The sequence below is a fragment of the Nyctibius grandis genome, chromosome 22, assembly GCF_013368605.1.
Source record: "Nyctibius grandis isolate bNycGra1 chromosome 22, bNycGra1.pri, whole genome shotgun sequence".
In the NCBI taxonomy this organism is placed as follows: domain Eukaryota; kingdom Metazoa; phylum Chordata; class Aves; order Nyctibiiformes; family Nyctibiidae; genus Nyctibius; species Nyctibius grandis.
In genome coordinates this window covers 5398651-5419103 of record NC_090679.1, presented here as the reverse complement: position 1 = coordinate 5419103, position 20453 = coordinate 5398651, and the positions used below count along the sequence as shown (strand labels likewise).

The 20453-nt window shown below is 46.8% G+C and overlaps 1 protein-coding gene across 1 annotated transcript in view; it reads right to left on the bottom strand.

Moving 5' to 3' along the window:
* Positions 1-20453, bottom strand: part of FGF18 (fibroblast growth factor 18) — a 72986-nt gene that overhangs the window by 33714 nt on the left and 18819 nt on the right. The window contains exon 3 of the mRNA XM_068417248.1: positions 10573-10753. Coding sequence (XP_068273349.1) covers positions 10573-10753 — 181 coding nt within the window. The remainder of the gene's footprint in view (positions 1-10572; positions 10754-20453) is intronic.

The following is a 20453-nucleotide window of genomic DNA, read 5'->3' as shown; positions in this document are numbered from 1 at the left end:
AAAATCCTGGTGAAGATCAAAACAGGTTACAGCAATGGTGACAGTCAAATGTTCACCCAAACTATGGCTGCAAGCACCACCGAGGCTAGCAGCTAGAAACAAAAGTGCAGTTTCTTTGCAATGCTTTTTGTCTCCCCTCCTCCAGTCCTCCTAGGTGGAACAATTTACCCAGCTCTTACATTTGCTTGTTAGCACCCCCAAATTAGTCGGTGTAAAGTCATTATCCTTTTGCCTATTTACTCCTAATGAGTCACCAGTCAGAAACTTAACTTGAAAAAAAAAAAAAAAAGGGTTACAAATGCAGATGCAGAAGCAACGAAATAAAGGCAAGAATCACCGCTGAGCAAACGTGGCACAAAGGCGAGGGGCTGGGCGCACCGCGCAGCACCCCACCATTGTCACCGGCTAAAACCTAACAGCTTTGATTTGCCTCCCACCGGCTAAAAAGGTTTGAAATGCAAGGTCTTAACAAAGGTGCGAGACACAGGAGGAATAGGAGGCACTGCTGGGCACTTAATCTCCTTTCAGTCTCACACAGGAGCTCCAGGAATGGCTCTGCTGAAGGCGGTGGAGTTTCATGAGTGTAGGAAAGAGGATAATCAGGCCCCAGCTGTAAGAGAGATCCAGCCCTGTGATCCCTCCGTGCAACCAGCAGAAACATTATTTGGGATTTATACTGAAGTTACCTTCAGGCAAGCTCCTTTGCTGCTGGAACCTGGGACAACATCACTGATCCCAACAGGACAAGACCAGCTTTCAGCAGCTGCAGAGTTCACCCTCTGCCTCGACACAATGTGTGATTTGAAACTAGGAACCCAAAGTACCCCTCGGTCTGCTTCAGCACTCACCCCTGCAAAAATCCGCCAGAGCAGTAACAGGGGTTTTGTGGTGAGGCCACCCCTCACACTCACACCACACGGGGGGCACAGACACACTTGGAGCCTCATGACTGTCCCTGGCCAAGCATTGAGGCCACTTGGACATTATTTTTTTAGATCTGGTGTTTACATGCCATCCTATTCTTAGTCCTTCCCTGCTGCTTCTCCACACTGAGGTCTTCACCTCCTCCAGCAGCTGTGGGTGATGTCCCCTGCTGCTAAAGCTCCCCTCTCACATTCTCTCCTGCTTGTCCTTCCAAAAAGCACTTGAGAACATCAGGTATAAACCAAACCATACCAGCTCCGCCAACTTGAAGCCAGGATTCCAAGCCTGTGTCACCTACCACATGCTCAAATGCCAATGGCTTGTATCACCATTGTGCCGCTCAGGCACAACATCTGCTCCTCCTCCGTCCCACCAGCCCAGCTCTTGGGTAAGGAACAGAAGCAGCCAAGCAGCACCAGAGAACAAAGGCTGCTCTCCATGGCACTACCTGGGGCCGGATCCTTCCAGCCAGCACAGCTGCCATCCAGTTGTGATCACTGGGAAACTGCTTGTTGGAGAAGACACAAAATTCATTACAGCTAGAAGAAGGCAGGGTGACAGCTGATGGCAGGATTTTTTTCTTACTGCTTTGGGAAGAAAGGCGCCCTTTTTGGCAGCTGCAAACGCAGAGGAGGAGAAGGCCTTTTAGGCACTCGTTTCAGCTCTCAGAGACAAGGGCAAAACAAATCTGAGCACTGCTCAGGGATTCTTCAAGCTCAACCACTCCAGGTAGCATCAGCAAAGGATAGGGACATCCCCAAACCGACTACAGCAGACATGAGGGACACAAAGCTCAGGAGACATTTAGAAGGTCTCACCTCCTACGTCACCATAAAAGCATGAATTGTCTGTTATGGGCATTCAGAAAATACTTAAAATTCATCAGGGACCAAAGCGTGCGCTATTTATTGCTGGCACAGCTCGTTGAAAGGGATGCTCACGGAGTGCAGCCACGCAACCATCTCCCTCCAACCCCAATACCCCCCTCTCTTCCTCACAGTAAGAAAAAATAGGGTTTTTTTTACTGGGCCTTCTGACTGCCTTTACTTCCAGCTCGCCTTCCCCTTCTTGCGAGCGCTGAGACCGCAGACACTCTACACGTGTTCTCCTCTCCATCCGACTGGCAGGCAGTCTGGAAAATGCCAGTATTGGAAGGGCCTGAATTCAGCGGTTTCTGAATGCTGATCGGACACTATTTCGTTCAAGCCACAGATAGTCATTTTTGGGGGGTATTTTCAGCTCCCTTTTTGGACTCTTCCAGATTTCCAAGCGTCACGCATCAGCAATTTCTCCTCTTTGGAGCTTCATTATTTTTCACCTTTCCGCCGAGTGCAGTTTTGTAGGGGACCGGGCTCTTCCCTGCTCTTCCAGACGGCCACGCAAAGCTACTGGTGTTGTTAATGTTTGCTGTGCTCCACCTCGCAGCTGCGGAAATTCCTGACTATCTGGTTTTTAAAACGAGCTGAGGTGAAATCGTAGCAATTAAAGTGCCTTATTTTTTTATAAAGCCTAACAATTTTCTTGAGGAAACCCCAACCCAAAAACAGGAATGGTCTCACAGCATCTAAAAACACCAAGTAATTACTTCTAACCAGGCTACCAATGTGGTCTCCATTACCACCGTCTCTTTAGCATCCCTCCATTTGCAGTGTTTTTATCCTGATGGCACAAGCATAAGAGGGAATTGGTGCAACCCTTGTTTGGAGATGAGGGAGGGACACACAAGGAGATTGAGAGGATGCAATCCGTGCCACTTCATTATACGTGAGGAGCAAAGGTCCTTCTCTGTCCACTGTTTAAGGGTCCAGCCTCAGTGTCCCACCACTGAACCTGGGCAAAGTGGAGTGCAGGAGATGGTCCAGCTGAGCGACTTGGCTACCACCACCAACGTTAAGTCTCCAGCAAAGCAAGCTACTGACTTTAGGTCTCTCAAACGGCAGCCTAGCGAGATCCCACGTGATCTTCAAGCAGAAGTGTGCTCTTTACACACCTAGTTTTGAATTTCCCATCCTGTCTTTAATTAGGCATGTTCTTAATAAGGTTATTGACATTTTTCATTTCCTCCAAATGTTTCTTATGAAGGACAAATCTCAGTGGCCACTTGACAACATGCATGGTAATGTACACCAAAGCCAAAATTTACAAGACAATTTGTGGACAGTTTTCCTTACCCCCTCTCAAAAGTAAAAGCAATTAAAACATCCTTTCGGAAATGCAGACTACCCTGTTTGCAGGGTACTTTTAACTGCATCCCAAGAACTGACTTGAATTCATGACTGCCCAAATACTTAGATATGGGAAAACCTCAAAACCACAATACAAGGCTTGATAACATATACTAATATAAACCAACTCCAATAAACTCAAAGGAGTGCTCTCAGCATTTGTGCACAGAACCACTCATGGCCTAGAAATATATTCATGATTCTGCAAACTTCTTCCAGAACTTCATCATAGATTCACAGTATGGTTTGGGTTGGAAGGGACCTTAAAGATCATCTCCCAATATCCACCCAGCAGTCCCCAGGTACAAATTTCAGATAAAAGTAATCTCTGTGCTAATATGCACAGTGCATTTTCAGAGTCACGGAGGAGAAATGGAAGCCCTAACTTTGTTTCTGCATTATTTCATCACAACCAGGGAAGAACGTTGAGCAAAGCAGCTGCTCGAGCTTCATGGGAAAAAAACGTAATCACAGCAAGGCAAGAACAGATAATATCATATTGACCTGTCTTCGGGGTCTGGCATTCACATTTTCATAAAGTGTCTCGGAAGATAAATCACTTTACTAATAATATTTGTATTGATTATCTAAACTGAAGCAGCAATCGACTCCATTGTCTCACTTCCTCTTAAATTGCTCACAGATGGGATCCTATTTCCTATTCTGCATTTCTAATGGGAACACTTAAATCACAGCACAGAATTACATACACACACAAACTGTTAACAAAAACCCTTTTATGACTTGCATGAAAATAAAGATTTTTCACTTTGTAGCTCAATTTCCACTCCACACAGAAATTAAAAATGACAAATTATCAGACAACCTCTAAACTACTTCTCCTTGTTATTTCTGGGTCCCTAATATTTACTGACAGACAGGCCTACGTTTGCTGAACCCTGATCAGTGATTATGGAGACCTGCAGATTGGACACAGAGCTAAAAAGTGATTATTTTTTTTCCGTGAAAGTCAAGGCTCTTTCAGCTGTCTCAAGGTCCAGAAATCGGGAATCAAAAATCATTGTAGCGTCAGAGGAAAAATAATCAACAGCTTCTGCTGGTACTACATGTACAAACCAGGGACCGCTGCAGAAAGAGCTGAACTTCAGGTGTGAACCTGGCCGCAGTGGGAGTTTGGGGCAGCAGCTATCAAACCCAAAAGTAAAGGAAACTGGCAACAAATACATTGTTTGAAATAGGTTTGGCATGAATCAAAATGCAAAAGGCTGGGATTTTTCTACCCATCCTTCTCATCCCACCTAACCCTACCCTACCACAGGCACAGAATACAGCAGAATAAAAAATAAAAATGACTTAAGCATACAAATGGTTTGTGTGAGATGCTTACAGCACATTTCAAATGGCTGCTGAACCTTTCAGAGTCACCTGGAAGGTGACTTGCTGCCCGGCGCAGCCTGGGAGCTCCATCCAGCTCCAGCCGCCCCACGCATGGTTCAACAAAGCAGTGAGCTGCAGCGCTTCAGTTCATCCCCACGCCTGCTGTCAAGGGAAAACTTCACCACTGCATGTAAGAAGGGGAGATATTTTAAGGAAAAAAAAATAATAAAGCAATCAGGGAACGTTGGGCAAGAAGGGAAAAAAAACAGAGCCACAACAGAGCAGCTGGACAGCGAAGGCTTGTCGGGCTCAGGCCAGTCCCCAGGACCCATATGACTGTACAGCTGCCATGGTGAATGATCATCCCTTACGTCGAGGTCAGCTCTGCCCCCGGGCTAAGTAAGTGAAAATAAATGGTTCAGAAGATAAAAGGTCTTTTAAAAAAAATTATTTGTCTTGTTGTCATGTCAAAACTGTAATGGGAAGAGACTGGAGTCAGCGCTATACGTCGTTTAAATAGGAAACAGCCATCCTGAGGGTTCAGCGGAATAAATTACAAAGCAAATCGCAGTTCATGCGGGGTATCGGGCTGAGCTGCGCCGGGACCCGCAGCCCCTGCGCACACACCTGGTTCCTGGGAAGAAAAGCAGTTTTCTGAATGTCCAGCCTGTGGAAATACAGCTATATTTAACTAACCCCAATTGCCACTGAGGCTACAGATCCCATCTTTCTTGCAGGTTAATTCTGCGCCTTCCAGCCACAATGAGTTTAGGTTTTTTTTCTTCCTGATCTTCCCAGGAGGGGGATCAAAATTGATTTTAACTATTCGAGGGAGGGAAAGGGTTAATCAGGTTTCCCAAGGCAGCTGGCTGTTAAGGTGCCAGAAATACCGAGGGGAAAGAATGACTTGCTAAAGATGGGACAATGGCACTGGTATTTTGCATTTGTTTCCAGGCTTTGATATAGAACAAATGGGAGTCATTAGTGAAATGAGTTTAGGGAGTTCTAAATTAGCTGTCAGGCTGCCAAACCCCAAGAAGTGCTATGTCAGCTCATTAATTCTGGAGAGCACAGGATTACCCAAACCTAGGAAGGAATCCTGCAAAATTTAGAGTCAATTAAAGGAGGCTATTTCGCTACAATAATATTTTCCACACATATTACACCTCCTCATGGAACAGAGCCCACTTCTACCACAAATGAAATCTCTGGCGGGATGGAGTGTGGCTGATGTCTAGACAGCTGTAATGTGCTCTCCGTGGGTTTGTCCACTAGCATCTCTGGGAAGCTCCAGCTAGAAGAGAAGGTGGGGACTGCAAGCTGCAGAGCACATCACCCAGGCTGGGGTGGCCCCAGGAAGGCAGCACCTGTCTCCCCAAGCTCTTTATTTTCCACCCGAAAAGCACACCTGTACGGGGAGTGATGTTCTGTACCAGGAACACCCGTGACACGTGGAGGCAATGTCTGGCATCATGCACCAGGGGAGGTTTAGATTGGATATTAGGAAAAATTTCTTCACCAAAAGGGTTGTCAAGCACTGGAACAGGCTGCCCAGGGCAGTGGTGGAGTCCCCATCCCTGGAGGGATTTAAAAGAGGAGTAGATGTGGTGCTGAGGGACATGGTTTAGTGGTGGATTTGGTAGTGTTAGGTTAATGGTTGGACCTGATGATCTTAAAGGTCTTTCCAACCAAAACGATTCTATGATTTTATGATTCTCTGATCATGCATACACACCACCTCTTGCATTTGCTTCCCTCCTTGCTCTGCCTGACCCCAGATTTGTCAACACCCTGCTAGCAACTCCATGCTTTGTTAACATCCCCAGACCTCCTGTCTCAGGAGCATCTCTTGAGTCCTGAGCTAAAACCCACTTAACCTAGGGGAAGTCTTTGAGAAGACTTCACTGGCTCAGGGTCCATCCCTCCAGGCGGCTGAAAAGGCTGGCAGTGATGGGATGCTGAGGAGAAGACAGGTCATACCTGCATGCTGTGAGGTGTCCTCAAACAAAGCCTCCCATGCTATAAAACAGGTTTATAAACCAGAAGGTTTAAAAGGCAGATGGTTTATAACCTTCCAGGGGACTCAAGAGTTTTTGAAACTGTGATAGACAGTGTCAATGGACACAATACCACCGGCTGATAACCTGGAACATACTAATAACCCACCCAGACATACCACATCCCAGCCTTCAGGACACCCAAGCACTCGCCACAAATAAAAGTTACCTCCAGAGAGAGGGCGAGCCCAAAGACCCCTCACACCCCCCTCGCCTCTCTCCTGATGGCTATCACTTCTCATCACCTCACAGGACAGCAGTAGCCAGGGACAAATTAAAACAAAAATCACACGGCTGTGAAATACAAATGAGGCAAAAAAAAATGCCTTCACGCAACCAAGAGAGCTCTGTCTCCCCGACTGCGCCGGATACAAAGATCGTGAACAAACAGGATAGAATGTCTTCTGCCTTTTGTGAAATGAAAATAAATGAAAGGATCTAAGGTTTCAGGTCACTGATCCCTCTCTTCCCTATCTGTACCATTTATCAGAGGTAGAATATAAAGGTTCCAGGTCCTTTTCTTTTTTTTTTTTGTCAGCAGTTTAATGGTTGTTTTTTCTCCTTCCTCCTTTCATTTTCTGAATGAAAGGACCACTTAGGAACCTGTAAAGTAATAATAAGCTTATAACAGGAATATTGTTTTTCTGGGCCAGTGCAAACTCCTCCTGAATAGGTTGAAGAGATTAAAGTAAAAATGCAATCTGTAAATAGATCAGGCTTTTAATTAGTTTATAGTCTGTTAAGAGATAATATTTTGCTCACATAGATCGTCTGTTATCTAAAGATCTCAGAGCACTTTAGGAACATCAATTAAGCCTTTAAAAAAAAAACAACCTTGGGAGATAGGTAAGTGTATTTAGATTAATTAGTGTTGCTGTGAGCAGCAGGCATTATTATTAGATTTAATTTAGTCCAATAATTGACTTATCTGTTAATGGATTCTAATTCATCTGAGAAGGGATCAAATCCATCTGATTAAAAGGATTACATCGACTCAATTAATTCTATTAACTGACTTAATTTGCCATTTAATAATTTGACACATGGGGCCAGATCTTGGCTCCAAAGAATGCATAAACCAAAAATTACGTACCAGAATTATTATGCCAGCAAAACTACACATTGCAAAGGATGCATTTTTCCTTGCACGTGGTATTTGCAGACCTAGATAAAACATCCGAGGGTGCTTCCTCCGGCCGGATCCCCCCAGCCTGGCGGTACCCTCTCTCCCTGAGCCAGGGCTAGCCCGTCATTTTGCTTGTAACTCATGACGGCTGCCTGGAAACGAGCAATTCACTGCCTGAGATTTGCCACTTCCCCTCTTTTCTGGGCATTCTCTTCAACCAAGAGGTGAGAAGTTTTACAGAAGTCAATAAAACCTTGCAATAAAACTAACCACCCTTCAAAGGCAGGGCGACCCTCCCACGCCAGCCATTTGGAAGCTGTATATGTGCAAAAAAAAAAAAAAGGAGGAAAAAAAAGTGTCTCTTCACTTGGACACTGTTCTTTAGCCTATGGGAGGAGAGGAGAAAGAGGTGCTAAAGTGTTATTAGCTCCTCCATCCTTAAAACTGGCTAGTGGTAATTGCTGGTGATGAGCACTATGGACCGCAGCCACAGCCACCCGCTCCACAGAGCTTCCCACGTTGTGTTGCCCTTGCCTAATGTCACCTTCTCTTAACAGGATTGAGTTGTGGGGAGAACTTTTCCCACACCTCTCACCTTTTCTCAGACATTGGCTCTTGCTTGTCCTCCCCAAGCCTTCCCTGGGCTGTATTCCTTAGGACATCAACCCACATCACCTCCACCATCATCTCCCCTGTCAGTGGGGACAGGGTTAAGTCAGTGGAGAAGCTGTGGGAGATTGCACCGTCTGCAAGGGCGACATAGCCAAGAAATGAGCCCCAGTGCTGAGCCTGGCTCTGACTCACTGTGCCAGCGCAGAGGCAGTGAAAGAGGGAAGAGGAGAAAAAGGGCAGGAGGAAAAACAGCCGTCTGCTGCACGAGAGGAAAGGTGTCCTCCTTCAGAGGCAGATCCAACCAGCAAGACGGAGACGTGGATCAAAAGTTTGCAACTGTTGAGATCCCCAGACCTGGTTTTAAGCCTCTCTCTGGTCTTGATCAAAGGTTACTCCATAATAATGCCTCGGGGGGAGGGGTTCCCAGCACATAATGAATCCTGTGTCATTGCCTTTGTATCCAGTTTTGGCTGTAACACAGATGGTTCTCACTTCAGTAACTCCAACATCTCTCCCCCCTTCATTATCACAGCTAGGAGCTCTGCGTGGTCACATCCTGGACCCTCCACGCCCCACCTCACTGTCTCCCCGATTATCATGCTCTAATTGTTCCCGTGCCAAGCAGGATGATGAACAGATTTCCATAACCTTTCAGCACGGCTAGGGACGGGAAGGCTTTGCAGCTTGACGCATCAAGGAGTTTTATTAGGAGGCGCGGGGGAAGCAGCAGGCGGGGGGGGGTCAGCAAATGGCCTCCATGGCCGGAGCGCTCCGGGTTGTTAGAAGGATGCCAGCAACCAGGAGCGGAGAGGATTCGGTGGCAGGGAGCTCCCCAGACAGGAAACCTCAGGCTCTGCAATTGTGCAGCATCTCCACCGGTCTCGAGCAGGCTCCCGCGCTGCAAGGGTTTGTTGTTCAGGCACGATTGCATATGTATGAAGGGGACAAGATGGGCTTTGACACATAAATTAGCACTTGTCAGCTGCTCACGGGCACACTTCCCTGCTGCACCCCACTGTAAATGCCGCCTTCTTTTATGGAGAGGAAAACTACAGCACGTTACCTGACAGTTACTGTGGGCAAGAGCGTTTCCTGGGAAGCCAGCAGCCAGCACGCAGCAACTAGTTTACATATCAAACCTGAAGAGGATGAATGCAATAAAATGACACAATAATTAGCAGCCAAGTGGCACTTTCCACTCCTGTTTTATCTGGAAATTTGGGAATGACAAAGGACGTGGTCGATGAGATCTTGGGGCAGGGCTTTCTCCAAGAGATTGGGTGACCCTACACAACAGCAGTGTGGGTTCGTTTCACACCAGCCAGGTGTTTTCTAGCTGTCACCTCCCATGGCACAGCTCAGCCTGCTCCTCCGCAGCAGCTGCCCTCTGTGCCAGGCACGGCATGTACCTCATCCTGCCTGAAGCCCCCCGAGGGAGCAGATTTTGACCTGCCGTCATCATAGCCCACCTCCGCCCCACCAGTGCCGCACGTGAAGTCAACCTCACGTGAACGTGGACACTAGCCAATGAATACACACAGCTCTGCAGCGACGCATGAACATCTACATCTGTAACAGAACGACCAGCTCTCTGAACAGCCCTAAAATCCTTCCAGCAATCAACTTGAGCAAAAGCATCTCTGCCGCAACCATCTCAAAATCTACCAGAATTAGAGTTTTTTCATAATTCAGCCTGCTAGCAGCATTTCTATCATGTTGCTTGTGTGCAAATCACAATGAGAATAGCTGAACATGCTGCTTGCCCAGGGGAAGTTCAATTATTTGCATTCCTGCAGGATCCACGCGCCCTGAGATTCAACTTAAGCTCTGGGTACTCTCCAAGCTCCAAAGTCTACTTAATTTCAGTTCAAACCAGGTAACCTCCCCACCTAGAAAGATGAGAGTGCTTCTTTGAAGCACCAGATTCACCCAAACTCAAGTTCACAGGGAAAGAACATCCCCAATCACCAACCTGGCTACCATTTATGAATTACAGTAGACACACTGCGAGATCATCCGTCAGGCAGAAAAACATTTTTCTCTTCAAGCACTATCACACACTAATAAACTGGGGCATGACACTACTGTGGGAACTGCCTGCAGCTGGGAGCAGGGCTGACAGCCTCCTCCAACACAACAAATCCCATGTTCTTAACCTGGAAAGGGTTTTTTTCCCTTTTATCCTGTTTTTTATTGCTGCTCTTATTTTTCTCCCACGAGATTCTCAGCCCAACATACAGGATTAAAGCCTTTGACCTGGAGCCTGAGGGATCCCAGTAAATATCCTTACCATATTTATCTCCATCTTCTCCTTTGGCACTGATCCTCCTGCCGAGCACTTGGATGTGTTTCCCACTTGTCCTGCTGTAGAGCTGATAGAGCCGAAGCTGCTTCCTGCTCACGTCGTCCCTCGCTCGCGTCTGGTTCTCCACGTGTATCCGAAAATCGACATTCTCCTCGGCAGCAAACATCTGAGAGCGGATGGGGAGGGGGGGAGAGAGGACAGAACAGACCATGAAACCAAACAAGCATCTTGGATAGCAAGATCGCACATGGACCTGCCAAGGGGCACGTGGCGCAGGAGGACTCAGACTTGGCTGCCCTTCACTTGACAGCTGCGGCCGCGGTATCAGGCACTCAATGTGTAACTCTAGCCAGAGCTGGCTCTCCAGCTCACAGCAAACCAAACCTGGGTTTTTACAATCAAACTGTGAGGGATTTTTTTTTTTTTTTTTTTTTTTTTTTTTTGAGTAAAAACTTCTGCTCGGTCCTGCTTTGATTTAATCTCAGTCAGTCACGCTGCCCATAAATTGGGCTCTCCTTTGCGCATGCATAGCCTGTACCAGGTTATGCGGACACATATGGGAGAAAGGGAATGGACAACTCCAGAGAGTCTGTGCTTCACCTTCAGCAGCTGCATTGATTCCCCGGACTAACTGCAGGGAAGAAGTCAAGGCAAAAACCTATTTACGCTGATGTTAACAGACTGGTCTCTAGATTTGTGCAGGCATAAAATCTACTAAGATAAAAGTCTCATTTGTACACAGCCACTCTTCAGCCTAACTTTTTTGCCAGCTCTGCTTTTAAGTGAAGCCAGCTCATTGGTGACCCTCTATGGATGCATCTCTGTTAGCCTCAACAGGGCCACGGCTTGGGGAGAGACCACGAGGACCAGGGAGAGCCAAACCAGCACGTCCAGCCACGAGGCCATTATCAGCAGGGTCTTGAGCCACTTCATCTGTTTTTTTTTCTGGCCAATTGATTAAATTAACCTCAGTTCACTACAGCCTTAAAATATTACCAGAAACTTTCACTGACACATCTGCCCTTCTCTGAAGATCTTGTTTCCTATCTTAACTCACAGTTCCCAAGAAACACCAAAACAGGATTCCTGCTTTTGCTTCCAGAGAGTTGTCCCACCTTGCCCAAGGTCAGAGGACCAGACAACCAAGATGTTCTCAAGATGCTCTCCAAAGGGGAGGCTGGGCAGCACACACCCAACAGCACTTCACACTCAAACAATATGAAAGCCCAGAAATTGTTCCATGCTCTGTCCCTGAGAGCATTTACACCACAACATCCAGGCTGCCCAACTCCAAACTCACGGACAATATTTTGGTGGCAGACTCCTTTCACAGGACAATAAATGATCTGGAAACCAAAACCAAAAGATTATCAAATGGCACACACGAAACTACTGCACAATAGGCAATTTTTAATTTGACCAAGACAAAGACTGTTCATTGTTGGTGACCTCTAATGCTGTGCAGCACTTGCACGTAAGAGACAAAATCCACCACAAAATAAGAATCACGTGGGAATTTAATGATGCTTAGGTTTGGGGCTGGCAGACGAACAACACTTACTCCTAGCACAGTTACTACTTCTCCTAACACATTCCCCACTACGGCATGCTTGTCCTCCTAGCCTGGAAGCAACAGTATTCTGATATATCGGTGTGGGGATGGAGCTGGCAATGCAAATGAAAAAGGGTCGATAAATCCTCGTTCAGGTCCATTCCAGGCTAAAATGTATAAAAGCAAGTGGGCACAACAGGCAAAACAGCCTCATTTCACGCTCCTGCATCTGTCATCTCATACCAGCAAGTATTTCTAAAAGTCAAATACTCCCTGAAAGTCAAAACCTCAAAAGAACTTTTTAGCGTTTCCAGTTATTGAGTAGACAGACAGATCAGCAGCAGGAGGAAAACTTGGGGCAGGCAGTGCTGCTTAGCACCAGACCTTCACTAAGCAACCCAAACAAAAACACGATGTTCAACACAGTGGCAACAGCAACGAGCTTCACAGGGACGTTGCGGGATTGCCTTTGTCGCCCTTATTAAATGTTGGGATTATGCTATTTGAATCCCAAGTCCTAGGAGAGAAACCGATTTAACTCTCTTATTTTACTGTCCGAAGCCAGGAGGAGACCGCAGGAGCTAAACCCGCAGGCTGTGCCAAAGGAGGTTCAGGGCAACACTGGGTCTAAACAGACATTGGAGGTGATGACAGAAGTGACAGACAAGAATTATGCACTTAATCGTAGCACTATTCCCCACTCTTAGAAAACAGCACAGCAAGAAGCCGTGACCCAAAGCCGAGGATGCGAGAGGAGAAGCAGCCAGGGCAGCTGCCAGGAGGGCATGGCGGGATGCTGGTGGGGCTCACCTCCTTCGCCCGAGCCAGGCTCTGCTTGCTCTCCTCCCCGGAGGCACCGCAGCTATGACTGAGCCCAGCAAGCAGGACTTGGCTTCTAACATGAATAATGTCTATTTTTTTTTTCATCCTACATCTCTTCTTGCTTTCTTCTCAAATGATACTGTCGCAAAGGATGCTAAACTACTAAAAATAGAGATGTTCGAGTAACGTTGACAGTCTGCCTCATACCCACAAAAGCCAGGCTATTTGCAGTTAAGATTCTGGCTTCAGCGTTTTAAGATTTAAAACAGATTTTAAATCAAGATGACGTCGTTACATTGCGTTCACCACATGTTAATGAATTTCACATTTTTCTAGGAAAAAAAAAACAAAACAGGTGGGATCTGAAGAGGGGGGAAGGGCAGGTTGCTTTGCTTTCTTGGAAACTTCAAACAGAAAAGGCAATATATTTTCCAAAACATGTTTTAATTGTCTCTTTTAATGGTCTCTCGAGCGCTCGCACCACAGAGGCCCCAGCCCGTAGCCGCAGTGCCCGGGTGGACTCTGGAGCACCCGTGGAGCTGCAGTCAGCTCCAGACAGGCATGAACCTGCCTGTGCACATTTGTCACAGGTCTCCTGCCCAGGATCAGCTAAAGAAGCGTCTCCTCCCATCGCAAGAAGGGCATGCTGCAGCCCAGAGGGATGACATCTCCTCCTCCCCGAGCCGAGGGCTTGGCCGGCATCACCCACAACCCCAACACCTTGTCCAAGCCCAGCTGCAGCCTGATGCAGGCATCAGCAGGGGACACCGAGTCCTGACATAAAGTCAGCCCAAGCGTGTATCACTCCACTTCTCCAGCTCTAACCCAGAGGAAGAAATCCTGGAGGATGAATGTGCTACAGGTTCTCCTTGCAGCTGACCTGTCCCTTGGTCAAGAAGACCTGGTCCAGCGCAGCAGTGAAACCACCAGGATTTAGCTGCCTGCTTAAAGATAAGCACATGCTTAATCACTCTGTGGAAACAGGATGCTCTGCTGGAGTGTGGCCAAGGTGAATTAGCTGTGCCAGCCTGGGCTGCATCTGGCCCACAGCAGAGACTATCAATACTCTAAAATAAAATTTCATGCAGTGTCGATTTCATGAGATAAAACCTATTTGATCACCGCTGAAATCCATTCTCACAGTGTCCCTGCCCTAAAGAGTATAGTCCCCCAAGCAGCTAACTTTACTGAGATAAGAAAGTCCATTTATATGTACCATAAGAGAGAGACTCTTTCATAAATCTCAAAAAAATTAGTAACACATGCCTCCTTCGGTAACTGATCGCCAACACTCACTCAAGAAGGTCACCTGAAACCAAGTCCATCCACCCCCAAATACATTTCTGTAACGATCACAACCACACAAAAATGAATGCAGAAATGTTTTTAAGTTCCAGTCCCGCTTGAAAACTTAGGGGCTTTCACTTCTGTTCACCAAAGCACATGGAAATATTTTTTTTTTACTATTAACATGTTATTACTGCATACAAAAACATCATGCACAAAATGACCACCTTTTTTTTGGCCTTTTAATCTGATCATCCACACATCCATGCTATAGGTAGCAAAGCCTACAGACTCTGGATCCAAAGCTTAGCTCAACAGGTCCCTGAAATGAACGGCCGCTTGCACCTTCGAGCTCCAGATCAGCACTGTGCCCTGTGGGACACTCTCTAGAGACAGCAAAAGGATTTCCTGCGTTGCTATATCTCCTCCAGCATTTTGTTGGGGTTTGAGGTTGTATTGTGGTCTATTCTGCAAGTCTATCCAACTGGTGCGGGCCACTGTCTATGCAGGACAACTTGAGCATCTTGGGATAGCGGGTTTCATGTAACTCCATGTAACTCTCTGCCAGTGGTTTACAGTCTGCAAAATCCTAGTCGTTAAAACAGAGCGCATCAAATCCACTTGCATTTTTATTCTTCCTCTCTTTTTCTTTATAAGCAGTTCCTCATCCATTTACTATTTATTTATCACTACATCTATTCAGCGATAATATACAGCTACAAAGACATCCTAAAAATACAGTGGGCAATACAGAGCTTATGCCAGGGAATATACAGCATTCCTTTTAAAAACAACCATCGCCTCAAGCAACTCATGCATCAGAAATGCCTCACTCCTGAAAATAAGCAGCTCTCCCTCCTCTGTTGTACTTGCCCAATCGTTCAAGGTAGGTGCATTTACTCCTACCTCCTTTCCAAACAGCCACAGAAACCAGAAACAACATCTGTCTTCAGACAGCCACCCTGGGAGATTTTCAAGTGCTGTCTTGCCGAATGATTCTCAAACAATGAGTGGATTTCATTTTAAATGGCTTTACAACGATCCTTCAGCTTAAAGAATGACTCTCCTATTTGTTAAATCCCAGATGGGGGGAGAGGGGAAGACCATTTTGCTGATGCAGCCTAAGGTTTCACCCTTAAGTAATCCAAGAAATGCTTAAGAACGGCAAAAGCCCCCGACAGCAGCAGCGCGATGTTAGTCCTACACAAGCTTGTGCCACAGCTCTGCAAACACCGATGCCTTGTTGGGAACAGAAAGCCACCAGAGCCCCGCCAAGGTCAATGAAACCCTCACGGTGCCAAGCCATGGTTACGGGGTTTGGCTTTCCATCCAACCAACCTCTACGCACTTCGAATTTTCTATTTTGAGCTTTCCAGTAAAAGGGGATGTTAATCTGTTATTGTTCATGTCATAAAGCATTACAGCATGAGACGTCCAAGGCCCACAGCATGGCCAAGTCAGCTGGGAGCTGGACTTCAGAATTTCCTGATTTTTTGCTTTTTATCCTACGGAGCCCTCCAAGCCTCATCAGAGAGCAAACCATATGTCATTCCCCAAAGCGAACTAGGAATACAAAATCCCTCTCGCTAAGGGCCGTACCGATTGCAAAAGATAAACAAATCAAGCTATTCAAAGTCCTTTCAAACCCCATCTGATAAGCAGGAAATACTTATTACCTTTCAGCCATCAAATCAACCTAATATTAATGATTTTCTCCATGACCTTCTAAACACATGAAAGTTAACTCAATAAGGTCAACAAGAGGATATCCAAGACAGATCTCTCTCAAGTCCACAAAGGCAAGTAACAAACCACTTTGCTTCCATGACTTTGGCAAAATTCCTCTATGCCAATTAGAGCAGGATTTGCTAGCTCACCACGACAGCCATCCTCGACATAGTGAAACACAATGCACTCCTTATTTGCTGCTTTTTCCTCCTCTTAACTGCAAAGTCAATCCATCGCCAAGATATTGTTACCTTCAGGCTACAGAGCCTAGTGCAAAGCCAGACAGAAGTGGATGTGCACTGCTTTGACGTATTCACTTCCTAGGGCTCAGAAACACATTTGGAAATTCATCTAACACAAAGCGGCTCCATGTCCAGATGTGCAGCGGGAACCTGGAGCAAAGGGAGAGGGCACTTCAGAGTGAACCTCTGTGCATCCAATGGGAGAGAGGCTATGGTGTGACAGTGCCAGAATTGCACAAACGTAACTAAGCCTTTCAAAATCACAGAACTTAGACCCTTGGTGTTTGTTCCTTCCTGCTATCCACAAAAAAAAATTTTTTCCTTGAAAAATAAATATCCCAACAGTTAAGTTGCACTCTCAGTCTTGGGAGATGCCACCTTGGATGATGACTGTGTACCCTCCAGGATGCACTGTGAGAAAGGGAACACGGTGCACCATGGAAGTGGTTGTTCAAAACGACACAGACATGATACTCCACAAAAGACTCCACCAAGTGTTTACAAAGCATTTAACTTGAAATGCTTTTTGATTTTTTTTTTTTTGGTGGGAAAAAAATATTTCATCGGACAAGCACGAATGTCCTATTTAAAACCCAGATGCCAAAAGATCTCGCTCCACAAGAGCCATACCACTCTATAAGCCCATTCATAAATCGAGTCATGAACCATCCTCTTTGTTTTCTTAGAAGGCTGTTTCAGAAACACTTCCCTAATATCCTTTGCCTTTATTTTCTACCTCGTATACTTACATCCAGTTTACATCTGTTTATCCTTGTACCAACAGTGTCCTTCAGCTTGAATAATACTTCTCCCCCTTGTGCTTCTCCTTGCAATGCATTCAGGCTATCCCCTTTCTCCACCCTCTTCCCAACCTCCATTTCATCATGCTGGGAAAGGAAGAAAGCCCAGCACCAGACCACCTCCACCTCCCCTCCTGCGCCTGCCCTCATCGCAGAGGAGCCCCTGCCCACACCAAGGACGGGTGTCAAACTCTCCCTCGGCATGGGCCCATGCAGGAGACGTCAGCCCATCATGGGGAGAAACCCAGAGCTCTCCCTGCTCCGGCACAGATACGCTCTGAAATTGAGCCCCTCATTCCTTTGACTTGAGCACTTTCAAGTTGCTGTAGTACGTGAAATTCAATGATGTTTGCTCTTTGTTTAATGCACTCTGAGTGAAGTGCATGTAGGGACGGAGCTGGAAAGGAGAAGGAAATGGGGTGATGAGGGGGTCGAGCCTGCCCGTCCCTTTGGATTTCAGAAATGTTAAACAAGACCCAAAGAGAAGACATTTCCAGGGCTTGGAAGAGGGGACAGGAAGCTCAGCGAGGTGACACATACTTGGATCCAAAAGCTGCTCTGCAAGTGGAGCCTCGTTCTCTCCGGAGAGCAGCCTGCCGCATTCAGAGAGGCCATACATTAAATCTCCTCAGGCAGCGTCAGACCTTCCTTCTCTCCGAAACACACAGCCCCTGAGAAACACTGCTATCGCTCAGCCAAACCCCCCAGCATCTCCCTGAGATCCCGACAGCTTTCCAAGCCATGCACCACCGCTACCCAGCTCCCCCAAAGCAACGTGTCCATCGACCCTCGGACGGCAGACAACAGTTACTGAGCTGGTATGAAACGATGAGGAAGGCAGGAGGCAGTGCCAAAAAAATGGAACCTGAGAGAGTTTGAGGAAACGAATGTTTTATGGCCCATCAGTCAGTATTTGGCCATTTTCTAGAGAAAGATGATGCCGCTTTCGAGAAACCCAAATTTCTCCTTTTGATGACGGAGCGAGCCTTAGCCAGAACTGTGAAAACGCACCATTTGTGAGACAGCGACATTTTAAACTTGTTCCACCCTGGGAAACGGTTCAGCCTGGGGAAGAGCAGGGTTTCAGCCTTGATTAATGACTTTTTAAACCCCAGTCATACTCGCGTGCAACCAGAGGACGGGAAGGCGCCTCCGGCCCATGCTGCCTGCCGGTGCAAAGCCCAGCACAGAGCATTGCTGAAGTGCCTCAATGCAGCTCTCTTCAACGGGCCCCAACACCCCTGTCCTCCACTTCTCCACCTGCATCTGCCCGTTCTCACCGATCCAGAACCAGGTCACTGGCTGCAGCCCCCAAGTCACGTTACTAATATAATTACCATGAACAACAGCAGCTCAGGAGCCCACCTCTCCGGCATCCACCTTACCCCCCGCAGGAGCCTGCATCGTGCTGTGGTGCAGCAGCACCAAAGGGGCCAAGACTGAGCCGCCTCCCAGCACCCAAAGGTACCTCTTTCCCTGTGGAACCAGTTCCTGCTATCCGTGCTAACCAAAGCGAACCAACCCTGTGCATCTCAGCTGTGGGGGTATCTGCACGATGACGCCTCTCACCACGAGCTCTTGACAGTTTTGATCCTCCAGAAATACAATTCAGACCTTAATTCTTTTTCTTCTTTTTCTCCAGTTGTGATATATCTTTTTTTTTAAGTTCAGGGCTAGTATTTTACCACAGCTATCAATCAGGCAATGAGCAAGCAGAGCTTTTTCTTTCTTCCTTTCTTTCTTTGTCTTTCTTTCTTTTTAATGCTTGTTATATCTCTGCTATATACTTCCTCTCCACACAGAAATATCCCTTCAAAGCTTGATATTATTGAGCAGCTTTCAACCATGCCCAGCAGAGCCATGTATTCTCTGCGTTTGTCTGGCCTTTGTTTCTAGGAATGAAATACCAATGGCTGAACAGTGTGACTTCATTTCACTCCTTCATTCCAATACTTGTTCTATTTCTATCCCACTGGGTCAAACTCACCTATTGTGAGACCTCACCGATTTCAATTACATCAGGGATTAATTTGTTCCATTGCGTTGAAGCTGTTAATGCAATCCTTGCTGGCTCTAGATGAGAAAAGGCACGGTGGAGACCTCCCTCACAGGCAGTGTGCTTAACAGCGGTCTTGATCTTCATTTTTGTTCAGCCGTGGGGTTTTTTTTTTTTCTTCCCTTTGTGCCCCTTTGCCCCTCTTTTCACAATCTTCCCCTTCCTTTCTAAACTGCCCTTATCAGAACTGGGTGGTCCTTCTGACTTCCACAGTGACTGGCAAAACGTCGCCTTCCAAAGCCACTGCCCAGGGCTTGTGAGGGAGGTCGGTGCTGAAGGAAGGTCCGACCCGAAGCTACCCCACGCCCCGCAGACGTGACCACTACAGCTTTGGCACCTCATCTGCCCCAGAAGGATTTCGAAGGGTCGCTGCAGCTCCCCATGTACCCAAAGGGATCTGCAGGTGCTCAGTTCTGCAGCTCTGACCGTTGGCCGACTGTCAGTCGACAGAGGTCTCAAGGGGAAAACTGAGATCCTCCATGTAGCAGATGGAAACACTGAAATAAACCTTTGTCAAGTAACTCTGGTTGTCCTTTCTGGGGTTCCCAAACTGGGACAGCAGATCATGACACAGCTTTAAAATGTCCAGCCCTGTGGTCTTGTAGGACATCTGTGATACCAGTTCAAGGCAATCTCAGCAATCCTGACTCGAAGTCGTCGTTTATCCAAGTGATTTTGTCTCAGGAAGAGACACTGAGGCAGGGAGACTGAGGGCCCACGCGAGTGCAAAGCAGTTTAGCTTTGCTTGAGTACTACAACTCTCTCACACAAGAACCACTGCTTTTCCATTTTAAAAAATCCAGCCACATCTTAGTGGAACTATGTTTTTAGGAAATAGTGTGATAATTCCAGAATAATAAGAACAGGAGTTTCAAAAACATAAGTAGGGGAAAAAATAGAGGATGTTAAAATACAACCAAACAGCTCAACAGATTCCTCCCTTGCTTACTGCAATACATTAAATTCCCATGGTGGTTTCATGAGGTCACCTCAGGCTTCCACAGGGCATCTCTGTGCAGCCTGGGCTGCAGGAAGCTGCAAGGGCTCATGCTGTAGCTGTTAAACTCGCCAGACAGAAGTTGGATAGGCTGGGTTTCAGGGCTCCAAATTTGTTCCCACGTTCAGCGCCCTGTTTTCCAAAATGCACAATGTTCCCATTTACTACTGTGCTAATTATTTATATTTTTTTTTTTACTGGAAGAAACATAGGAATAAGCTGGACTAGTATCACACAACTGTTTATTTAGCTCTGCTACTCACCTTAGACCGTGGTGGAGCCATCCAGGGACAGGGTGAAGCCCCCACATCCCCTCCAGGCACTGTCCCACCTGCCACCTCCCTCTCCAGCCACCCACTTGGGTCCCTTCCCCTTTGGTGCC